This window comes from Acanthisitta chloris, unplaced genomic scaffold (assembly GCF_000695815.1).
Source record: "Acanthisitta chloris isolate BGI_N310 unplaced genomic scaffold, ASM69581v1 scaffold32162, whole genome shotgun sequence".
NCBI classification, from domain to species: domain Eukaryota; kingdom Metazoa; phylum Chordata; class Aves; order Passeriformes; family Acanthisittidae; genus Acanthisitta; species Acanthisitta chloris.
This window is the reverse complement of record NW_008660405.1, coordinates 6,085-17,606: the sequence shown is the minus strand read 5'-3', so window position 1 is coordinate 17,606 and position 11,522 is coordinate 6,085. Positions and strand designations below refer to the sequence as shown.

The 11,522-nt window shown below is 52.1% G+C and overlaps 1 protein-coding gene across 1 annotated transcript in view; it reads right to left on the bottom strand.

The window, feature by feature from the left end:
* Positions 1–186: 186 nt before the first annotated feature.
* The window catches only part of LIPH (lipase, member H), an 11,891-nt gene continuing 555 nt past the window's right edge, over positions 187–11,522 (bottom strand). The window contains exons 2-10 of the mRNA XM_009069802.1: positions 7,531–7,898; positions 6,708–6,816; positions 6,523–6,624; positions 5,567–5,656; positions 4,402–4,569; positions 3,530–3,625; positions 2,620–2,731; positions 1,604–1,777; positions 187–259 (exon numbers count right to left, since the gene is read on the bottom strand). Of these exons, the coding sequence (XP_009068050.1) occupies positions 187–259; positions 1,604–1,777; positions 2,620–2,731; positions 3,530–3,625; positions 4,402–4,569; positions 5,567–5,656; positions 6,523–6,624; positions 6,708–6,816; positions 7,531–7,898 (1,292 nt within the window). The remainder of the gene's footprint in view (positions 260–1,603; positions 1,778–2,619; positions 2,732–3,529; positions 3,626–4,401; positions 4,570–5,566; positions 5,657–6,522; positions 6,625–6,707; positions 6,817–7,530; positions 7,899–11,522) is intronic.

Genomic DNA, 11,522 nt, shown 5'->3' with positions numbered 1-11,522 from the left:
GGTCTCGTCCCCCCGGGCGGTGCGGGGCTCGGTCCCCGCGGGTCGGGCCGTGTCGCTCCCGCCAGGCCCACGCAGACACGATCTGCACGCCCCGGTTGAAGCCCTGGCACGGGCACAGCTTTATTGCGGCTCTGCCCCGCGCGGAGCCGTGCGGAGTGCCAGGGGGTGCGGGGCTTGGCTCCACCGTCAGCACGGGATGGGCGTGAAGGTTTGCTGCATGTTCTCTGTCAGGATGAGGTCGTATCGGCACAGGTGAGGTCTGTGAGAACAGGCAACACGAGCCCAGAGTGAAAACCTCAGCAGAGTCTCCCCAGGTGTCTGTGTAACTTGTGTTCTCCGGGGAACAGGCTGGAAGTTCCTCCTAACATGAGGCTGGCTTTAAGCCTTGTCAAAGGGATACCTTGAGCTTTTTCCCTATTCTATTCCATGTTACCTTTTGCTTGTGGAATAATAGAACACAAAAACCATCAAGCAAACAGGTGTTGACTGCAAAGTCCATGGCTCCCTTTGAGCCAGTCCAGCATTTGTGATTGCACCAACAGGATGGTCCTTCCAGCTCACCTGCCTGGTCCTGCAGCTTCCCTGGGCTTGGCATCAGGAATTCTGCTGCCATTCTGAGCTGGGACCAGGCACTGATCCGGCCTGGAGCTAGTCCAGCCAAAAAATCCCAAGGAAATGCTTAAGCTTCCACCTGGGGCATGTGAGCATTAGCCCGGGGATGGAGGAGGAGAGAGCAGGACATCCCTCCCCGAGGCAATAAGAGATTACTTCATGTGGTAAAACAGCCATGAGCTGTACTCACAGCCTGTGGCAGCCCCTGGAGGTGTGTCCAGGGCTGGAAGTGACCGTGGAGGTGTAGGACAGGAGAAATGGAGTCTCAAGCAAGGGAGAGCTGCAGGAATTTGCCTAGTGGACACACACAACCTTTTCCTTATCCCAAGCCTAGGGTAAGGGTAGCAGATCTCACAAACTGCAAATAAACATGTTCTGCAGCAATTTTTGCTTCACCCTTCTCACTCTGGGATATGCAACCCTTGTTTTAACCCAAATTTAAAGCATGGTCTAGCTGATATCCACAGAGTGTCCCTGCAACACGAGGTCAGTCTAGGAGATTCTGTGTGTGCTGGGCTCAGTGGTCCCACCCTCCAGGGGTGCCTAGGCATCAGGGAAGCTCAAGGGCAGACAGAGGTTAACAAGGTGACTGAAGCAGCTGTAGAAATTTCATCAGCAGTGACCTGGGAGGTACCTCATGATAGGGCAGCTGTCAGGGCTTGGGGCAGAGCAGCCAGCAGCTGGAATTCCAGGAGGAAATTAATCTCCCTGCTTGACTGGCCATAGAAATTGACTGGGATATAAAACGTGTTTGGAGCTGGATGTCTGCGTTCCCCTGAGAGCTGCATTTCCCTTCAGCCCAGAGTTCAGGCAGCTCCTCAGAGGTCATTTTTTTGACCAAAGGAAGACCCAAGATATGTGTATGAGAATCATAAAACATGAAATAGATCCAATTCTGGACAGAGCCAGCCAGGCCAAGAACCTGGAAGATTCCTTTACTCCTGTCCAGACTGCAACAATAGAACTGGTTGGTTTGTAAAGCTCTGCTTACCTCTCCGGGTCTGTGAGCGACCTGAACCTCATCTGGAGAATCCTCAGTTTGAACTTTGGGCCGATGACAGATCCTGTGGAAAACGTCAGGGAAATTCTTTCCACGTTTTCAAAATCCTGGTCGAATCCAAGGAGCAAAGTGGTTTGGTTGTACTGCTGGAAGGCAGCAGCTTCTCTAAGGACAAAGCAGCCGAGGTGTCAGTCTCTGAGGGACAGTGCTGGGTTTGGTGTTCAGTGTGACACCAGAGGCAGAGCTGGGGGAGGAGGGCAGGGCCCAGGGTAGTCCCTGTTTTACAGGAACAGGGTATGGATTCAGGTCTCCAGGTGTGAATCTGCACTCAGGTATTTGGGGTGGGAGTGGGGACACACAGGTCTGGGGCTGGTTGGTCCCAAACCAGAACCCACTTCGTGATTGTGCTTTGATTCCAAGGGATGTTTGTTCCTGCTGGCAGGGCAGGTGGTCCTGCACAGCCCCGGGGAGCAATGCAGATTGCTCCAGGGCGAGCAGGTACCAGATAGGGCTGAGGGAATATGCAGTTAGAAATACTTGGGAAAATGAGTTGAGCAGGACTGTTTGGCTGAAGTGTGTTTAGATCAGTCAGGAACTTGCATGTCACATAAACACCAGTCATGAATTTGCCTCTCTGAGTGGAATAAATTGATTTGGATGTGACACATTCAGACTCGGGTTCATCCCAGCTGTCTTGGGCACTGGAGGCTGGGACAGAACACTACCTGAAGGGGAAGGAAAGAGAGGAGATGTGTTTTTCCTCCTGTTTTAGGGGAAACCTGGGACAGCAATGCTGCTGGCTGAGGTTGCCCAGTCCTTAAGATGACTGGGAAGAGCCCAGACCAAAGGTGTGTGCTGGGGGAGGTTGTGGATATCCCACAGGGCCCGGAAATCCCACAGGCATGTGCACCAGCAAGTGTCAGCAGAGAACTGGATGTGTCATCTCCTCCCAGATTGTTGTTAGCAATTTGCTAACACTTAGAGATCATCAGATCAGTAAGACTTACGGATTGGCTCTAGATTCTGCCTTCCTCCCAGTCTCATCAGCTAGAACGATGCTGAAGGTGCCTCTCCTGGTGGCTTTGTTCCATGTGATTATGTCCACAAAGTAGTGATAAACTGAGGGAAGAGAGTGGAGGGTCAGCCCGTGTGCCTGCCTGGGAGTGGAGCTGCGGGGGGAGGATGAACACAGCCCCTTCAATTTACCTCTAAAATCCCTTTCTCCTCCCTGCTCTCCATCTCCCTTTGCAGAGACCTAACAGAAGTGCTAAGAGGTGTCAGGGAAGCACTGCAGCAATGCCACTTTCACTCCCTGCCTTCCCCCTTCACTGCCTTTTCTGTCTCCTCTCCATTTCTGTTCCTCCTGTCATTTGTCATCTCTGACACGGAGCAAGTTCTTTGGTCTGTGAGTCACTTGCTGACCAGCACTGGAGCTCTGGCCGTAACCCCTGCCCATGCCTTGCTGTGCTGTAGGGTGAGGAGAAACCTCTGTGAGACCTTTCATTCCACTGTTTCTCCCCTTTCCCCTGCACCTCTCCCTGTTGTCCAGAGTCACACTTTGTCACCCGTTCCCCTCAGAGCCTGTCTTTGACTCTCTGACTTGGTGTGCTGTTTTGAAACTCCATTTGGGAGCTACCGTCTGTGTTTAGTTTGCACATTCTCAGCCCATTTCCCAGCACTGTAAGCAAGGTGAGCTGTTCTCACACATCTCAATGGGTGTTTGGCTTTCACAGCCCCACACAGCTGTGTGGAGAGGGAATGCCATGGCAAACTGCAGGTGGACACAGTCTCTCCAGCAGCCACTGGTGTTTCTAAATGCTGGCTATGATGCCATTAGCAAATAACCATCTCTGCTCAGCTGCTGCTGAGGGAGGCAACGCACAAAGAGAAATCACCTCGGAAATCTCAGTCACTTACTGCAAAATGGCTCTTTGTCTGCTGTGTCGAAGAACACACTTGTCACTGGATGGCTCTGCTGTATTAAATAGCTCTTCCACTCCTGGGCATGATAACCTGCAGGTGGCAGTTTGGGAAGGAGCAGTTACTGCACAGGTATGTAAGCAGCTCCGTGGCTAGAGATAAGCAAGTGTTTAAGGACTTGCCAGGTACACTGTGACATGCTGCTGTGCTCTGCAGGCCTATGAGAAATACATCTGGTTGTACTGCTCAGCACTTTTCTTTAAGGCTGAGCTTTTCCCACAGCTGATGTCCATGGTCAGGAAGGATTTGATTTTGCAGTGCAGAATGAAAATCATCCCCTTGGCTTTTCAAGTTCCTTTCTGGAAGTGTCAGGTGTTTCAGCAGCAACATTTCAGGGCTGGGACACCTCTGTGGGTCCACAGTGCCCTGTGTTCACCCTTCTGCCATTCCTTTAGAGTACAGAGCAGGTTGTGGTGCTGAGAATGTACTGGAAAAGCTTCTGTTTTGGCGAGAACATTCCCCTCTCCCTTAAGCTCTGTAGCTAAAGGACTTTGATTCATTGTTTCTGTGAGTTTAGTGTAAAGATCCCAAGTCTTGTTCTCTCTTTTCTGGTTCTGGATTGCTGCTCTGGGTCACAGTGTGATCTGAGTGTATAAAAAGCAGGGAGGTTCCTCAGGCCTCTCTGCCTGCAGCAGCCTTGTGCCTCTGCAGAGCTTGAGGAGAGACCCCAAAAAGCTTGGTGGAAATACCTTACCTGCTTCTGCAAATTGCTGTGTTGTGTTAGTCCCTTGGCAAACATCACACCCCAGGTCACAGCGAGGGTGTGCAGCTCTGGGTGCAGGATGGGCTGAGGTTCCCCGGGCCCTTACCTAGGATGGGGCATGGCATAGGCCAGAAGGTTTCACAACTGGTGCATTTGCCGTGCCTGTAGCTCCTGTACGAGTCGCAGGGGTAGGCAGTGATGTTGCAGCTCTGTGTCAGGGAGGACAGGAACAGGAACACAGACCTCTGGTGGTCACACTTGAAATACTGCAGTCCTTGAGCATACACAGGGAAGAAATGTCTCATTAGCAATCCTCATGCAGCAGGGAAACAGGATTGATGCCCCCAGGACACACCAGTGGCCTGTCACTGACCAGGCTGGACCCAGCAGGCTGCACTGGGCAGCACTGGGCACCTTGGAGCCTCCCCCTTTGAGTGCACTCAGCTCTGCCTGTGTCTGCTTGGCTTTTCTTCTTGCCTGTTTTAGTTTAAAAACCATATTTGTATGATTACTGCAGTTCCAGAGGATCCAGCTATGGCCCAAGTTCCATCTCAGGTGTTTCCCTCTCTAAGCTCAGGCCTGACAGCTGCATATTGCTGTTAGTTTTGCACATGACCTTCCATCTTGGTGTGAAAAGCTCTTTAGAAAGAGATAACTAATAGAACCAGTTGTTGCATGAGCAGGAGAACGGGTGAAGCCCCATTCTCCAGGGATTTTTGTTTGAGGCTGGTTTCCTGTATAGATTTTCTTGGGTCTGCTAAGGGTTGAGCTCACAATCCGGTGAGGTGCCACCTTCACCCAGCTTTCATCAATGCAATTCAGTTGCTAGGCTGGAAGGGAAAAGCTTTCTTGCATTCAGGACTAAGGCTCTGCCTTGCAGACTACACTGGCACTGCCAAGGATGCTGCAAGATTTGGTATAACTGTCTACCCCATGTTCATATTGAACCTGTTTCTCCAAACAAGTTCTTGCCACTGCTAGTCCTGAGGCTGTTGTGTGTTCTGTGTAATGAAACACAACAACTCCCACAGCCTTTTTCAACATAGTCACAAAACAAAGGCACAGACCTACCTGATGACTTTTTGCACAGTGACAGAGGCACAGAAAAGACACCTGACTCACACCTGCCTGGAGCAGGGAAGGGGCTGCTGCCGTGGCTTTCCCACAGCTTCATGCATTTCCCAAGCAGTGGTGTCATTCCTCTGGCTTCCTCCTCTTCTGTTTGGAAACATTTTGTTGGGATTTGTGCAATTCAGGGCAGAACTAATTACCTGAAAATATGGTCAGTGGGCAGCCTGGCTGGTGAGTCCCTCCGTTGGGGTAGAAGTCGATGTGGCCCAGAGCTTCCCCGTAACCTAGTCCTGACAAAAGGAAGTGCCAGAGGTCAGGGGAGGGAATATTCCATCATCCAGTGCACCTGGAGGAAACATAAGAACCTGACTGGAGAAACAGCTGTTATTTATGCCTGGTTGTGCAGGGATATTACTGCCATGCCTCTGATTAGGCAGCAGGACAAGGGCTGTGACCCAGCTGTGGTGTTTAGCAAAGACCTAAAATAGGTCTGTGTGTGCAGCAGTATGAAATTTGTGGGTTTGTCTCACTGTACAGGAGAGGAAAAGGGATGTGAACTCTGGGTATTGCTGTGCTGCTAAGTCTGACTTCTTAGAGGGGCTGGGAAAAGAGAGGCATCAATGAGGTGGGAAAGCCAAGTGCCTGAGGGAGCAGAGCAGGGACTGGCATTGCACTGCTGGTATTGCTGCTGGGTCCAGGAAAGGAGAGGGCTGGGGGAGAGGAAGGTTTAGCTCGTGGGAGGTGGGATGGAGGCTGGAAGCATCATGCAGGGAGCCGTGGGTTGGGGATAGCTGAGCTGCTGAGCTGTGGGAGAAGCTCCGGAGGTGCTGTGTGCTCAGGTGCAGCCTGACCATGTGGTGGGATGTTAGTGTGGAGCTGCAGGAGCTCCTCCACCAGTGCCTGAGTCCTTGTAATTCATGGGCCATGAGGTTATAACTGCTGCAACCCATCAGCATGTTTGGAAATGAGAATGAACCAGCAGCTCCCGAGGGAGTGCTGAGCACAGTGTGGGCATCGCAGCACCCCAGAGTCCTTCCTGGGAGAGGGAACCACTGTCCTTCTGGGCCGAAAGAGCACGGATCCCACCAGCAGCCCCCCTTCCCTGTGCTCCATCAGCCTCTAGGCTTCCCTGTGAAGGAAGGGCAATGCCACGTACCATCGGTGTCGGAGTGAATGACATCAACGAACTGCGCGTCCGAGGGGTCCAGCCGCTCGCTGGGAGGGGTTCCCCGGTACAGAGGCCCTGCTGGGTCAAGGCCTGAAATACAGAGCCACGAGTGTGCCATGCTCTCCAGCCCTGCTGTCCTGGAGGGGACAAAGGGGCTGCTGGGGGAGGCTTACCTGTGATTCTTCCCAGCGCACCACCGAACATCTGCCCCACAAAGCCGGAGATGTGTGCTCCCAGGCTCACCCCTATCATGTGCATGGAGTCCAGGGATGCTCCAGCAATCTGGGATTTAAAAGTACTTGTGGTTACCTATTTTAGGCACGTGAAAGGCATAAAAGGTATCAGGAGGAGGAATATAAGTGCATCTCCCTACTTTTCCCCTGTTTACCCTTGGTGTGTTCCACTGTGTAAATATTCCCCCTTTGCCAGTCCTGCCATGCAGCCAGCACTGCTGTTTGAGGCCATGCCTGACAGAGCTGAGAGGAGAACAGTTCAGGCAGTGGTTGGATTTTCCTGGGGCACTGACTGTGAGTGTGGACAGGAACAATTTGTGGGCTCCAGGAGTAAAATTCTAGTTGCTCCATGTGTGGTTCCTGCAGGATTTAGCAGACACCACAGTCCTCATGATCCAGTGTCATCGTTCCTGTGCCTGTGCAGCAGCTCAGAGGAGCTGTGACCTGTAGCTGATCCCCTTAAACTGACTTTTGCCTGTGCAGAAAGTGGAAATAGAGTTTCTGTGCATGGGAAGATGTCTGTAGAGTTTTGTGCCCAGAAATGTAGAGACTTAGAGTGCAAGCTGAACATGGCAATGAAATGCCATCGTACTGAGCCTGAGGGGAGGATTTGGCACTGTGATGTAGCTGCACTTCCAAAAATTAATGTATTCCTTTTTCGGAGTTTCTATTCCCAGACATCCTGCTGGGTTGGAACACTTCCTTTGTGCCCTTTGCATACTGTGCCTTAATGATTGTATCGTTGTATGAACGTCCAACTTACCAACATTTCGTCTATAAGTTTCTTCAGAATCTCAGCAACTCTCTTGCACTTGCTGGAGGCATAGCTGTAGATGAGAGTTGTTGCCCCCTGGTTCCAGTCCACGATGATGACGTTCATGTCCTCCACAGAAAGGAGGAGATGGACCAGGTCATGGATCCAGACTGGGGCAGAGCCTGTGAGTCTGTACCCGTGGATGATGAAGGTCATTTTCTTGGTCACGTCCAGGTACTTGGAGGCTGTGGAGTGGATCTCCTCAGCACAGCTTGGGTTCTGCCGGGTGTGCAGCAGCAGCTTCACTTTCAGGTCTGTCCCTATCAAGGCATTGCCGAAGCCAAGGGCTGTGAATGCAGGACATGTCTCCTCAGGGTCTGGAAAGAATAATTGGAGGTTAGCACTGATGTGTTTGCTCCCACCTGCCCTAGCTGCCAGCCCTGCACGGGGCAGGAACATGTGTTGTGAGCTGCCTGAGCCAGGTGTTGTGAGCTGCTGGAGCCAGGGCTCCTCTCCCTCTCCCTCTCCCTCTCCCTCTCCCTCTCCCCATGTTCATGACTGGAGTTACCCTGGAGTTTAGGTTTTCTTGCCATGTCAGAGCAAAAGTAGCAAGCAGCACTCCCTGAAGCAGCACAGTCCTGCTCCTGCTGGGAGATGGCATGGGCTCTCCCAAAATCCCACCGGTGTGAGGAAGTTGTCAGAGCCTGTGTTGTCTGGAGAGCACACCCAGGTGCTCTGGCCAGGTCCCAGGGCCAACAGGTGCCCTTGGGGCTGGTCTGTACCTCCAGCCTGAGCTGCCAAGCTGCAGAGGAGCTCACTCTGGGGAGGGCAGCTCAGTGCCTCGTTTGTGCCTGCAGACACAGCCTGCTGCTTCAGACTGAATTGGGGCACCTTTGGGCTGCCTGAGATGTTACTGATAGTGCTTTATGCACAGCTGAAGAGGAACTGACTTTGTGTAAGTGCTGCTTTATGGGATGGTCTGTGCCAGTTCAAAGCCTGTTTTTGTTCTCTGCTTTTCCAGCAGAACACCAGCTGAGCCTTCAGAGCCCAACACAGTCTCCAGCAGTGATTGGCAGGGAGTGGAATCACTGTCTCCAGACAGACACTGCTTACAAAGGCCCTCCCAGGTTTTGTAGCCTCTTCCAGGCTCACAATCCTTTCCCCCAGGTCCTCCAAATCTTACTGAAGGACCTCACGGGGCAGAGAGTGTCTCTGACCCACACGCCCTGGGCTGCAGTCACTGTTGAGGCTGCAGTTGCTAGAGGAATCTTCCTGATCTTTGTAGCTTAAAGGGCTGTGCAGGAGGTAGAAGGGTTTAGAAAACTGGCATCTGTGAGCTAATTGTGCTCTAGCAACTCTCCAATGCTCTGTGCATTTTAATTTCTGAATGATGAAACTCTCACAGTTTCTACGAGCAACTTTCCCTTTTCTCCTCCTCTGGAAATCAGGAACATGAGAGGGGTATAAATGTTATGTGCCCAGCACATAAACCAATCTGCTCAGTTGCCATAGTTCTGCTAATTACTTTGTAGAAGCCCCAGGAGCTCCAGAAATAAAAGTTAATAGGCTAAAAGGATGTTGCAGTTAAGTCCAACTGAATATTTTAAATTGCTACCATAAATTCAGAGATAAATTCTAACATCTGAAATCCTTGGGGTCTTTCCCGTATAAAGCCTGTGGTAAGATGTGAGTGGTGGGGCAGAGTGGTGGGAAATGGAGCTTCACCAGCCCAGGGAGCAGTGGCTGGACCAGGGGCTGTGTTTGGAGGGTGTTCTCCTTTGGCAGTGGTTTGTTTGGGGCCCAGGGGAGTGTGACTCTGCTGACAGGAGGAAGGTGGCCTGGGTGGCTGTCCCCTGGCCAGCTTGCCCCCACCGCAGTCTTCCAGTGCCCGGGGAAGCAGCAACAAGAGATCTCCTGTGTCATTGCCTCGTGGACAGCTCAAGTAATCAGCAGAGAGGAGTTTCCATTCATTTCTGCTCTACAGCAGCTCACACAGTGAGTCGGTGACTGTCCTCTAGGTGCTACTGCAGCACCAAAAACTGCAGCTATGCTTTTCACTGGGAGCTAGGCATTGTTTTAGCTGGTGTATAGCAGTTCCAGAGCATCGTTAATAACCTTTACCACCGCTGGAGCTGTAGGGATACAGACAGAAATACTTCTATGTGGTGCAAGATTGCACTGATTGCTCAATTTTTGTCTGTATCTCCTGCACTGTGCTGAGACTTGCCCAGAGGGAGCACTATGTTTGTCATCAGAGCAGCCCAGACCTGGTAGAGAAGAGCTTTTAAAGAGCTGGTTGGCATTTGCCAGTACCTCACACAGGCTCTGTTTAAAGAGCCTTGTTGTACCTGCAGCAGGTCTCTCAGATTGGTTCTGCTCTGGTGAACAAAACCAGTGCCAGTAGTGGGGGGAGACCTGCCCACCCCAGCCCTATCCACCACGTGTGGGGACAGCCAGTTACCCTGGCTTGGCCCTTCCTGCTGGGAAGCACAGGGAATGCTGCCCAAATGGCTGGAGATGTCTTTGAATCTCCAGGATGACTGAGGCAAGTGGCTTATTGAGATGAACTCTACAAGCAAATAAGTGAGGTGGAAACTTGCACCCTGGCACTGTACTTAACCCATGTCCCTCCAGGAAAGGTGAGTGAGAGTGGTAATTAACCCAGCAGCTCATTAACTCACGTCCAGCCCTGCCTTGGCCATTAGCTGACAGCCTCAGGCAATTCACCTTCTCCTTCTGCTCCGATGTGAAATTCCCCTGGCGTCTCCCCTGGGAGGCTCTTTCCCCACCAGCCCTGGATGCTGGTCCTGCAGACAGACAGGGTTTGCCTCAGTGCTGTTCTAGGGCCGTGATCCTGAGCTGTCTGCATGAATAAAGAGCAGCTGAGCTTTTTACCTCTGCCAGTCTGTCCTCTTGGAAAATGAAGTTCCAACAGAATTTTTTTCACCTCAGTGGTCACTTGGCCACATGTGTAGCTGTCCTGGCTGTGCTCCTTGGGAGCCAGAGCTGCTCTTGCTGGCAGCACCTTGCCTGGGCCTCGGGGGAGTGTGTTGCTGCTTCTCTGTCTGCAGGTTCAAGGACTCATAGAATTTTAGGGGTTAGGATGGACCTTAGAGCTCACCCAGCCCCAAACCCTTCCCTGGGCAGAGACACCTCCCACCAGAGCAGGTTGCTCAAGGCTCATCCAGCCTGGCTGTGAACACTGCCAGGGTTGGGGCAGCCACAGCCTCCCTGGGCAGCCTGGGCCAGTGTCTCACCACCCTTACAGCAAAAACTTCTGCCTAATATCTGACTTAAATTTCCCCTCCCTCAATTTCAGTCTGTTACTCCTTGTCCTGTCACTGCAGCTCCTAACACAGATCCCTCTGCAGCTTCCCTGGAGCCCCTTCAGATCCTGGAACGTGCTCTGAGGTTTCCACACAACCTTCTCTTCTCCAGGCTCAACAGTCCCAACTCCCTCAGCCTGTCCTCACAGGGGAGATGCTCCAATCCTCTTAGCAACTTTGTGGCCTCCTCTGGACTTGCCCCAACAGTTCCATGTCCTTCTCACATTGAGGGGCACCACAACTGTGTGCAGTATTCCAGGTGGGTCTCAGCAGAGCAGAGCAGAGGGGCAGAATCACCTCCCTGGACCTGCTGCCACACTCTCTGCCCTTGCTGGCACTCCAGGCCCTGTCACCTTGCCCAGGCTCTGTTCAGGGGGTTTCCACAAGCTGGTCCTGCACATCAGCAGCAACTCTTGCCCTCTCAGCACACTCCACTACTACACCTGAGTCTCAGAAGCAGTAGTGAAGGTTCCCATCCCTTTCTCACAGAGTGCCCTCCACCTCTTCAGCTGATTCTCGGTATCTCACTAGGTTTCCTCAATGCCTTTTCACACAATTCTCTTTTCCCACTTGTTGTGACTACATTTCCTCCAGCACATTTAACAACCTAAGCAAAACGCGACCCTGAGATTACTCCAGAGGAGCTGATGAAATGCAAGTGAGCATTTATAAGAA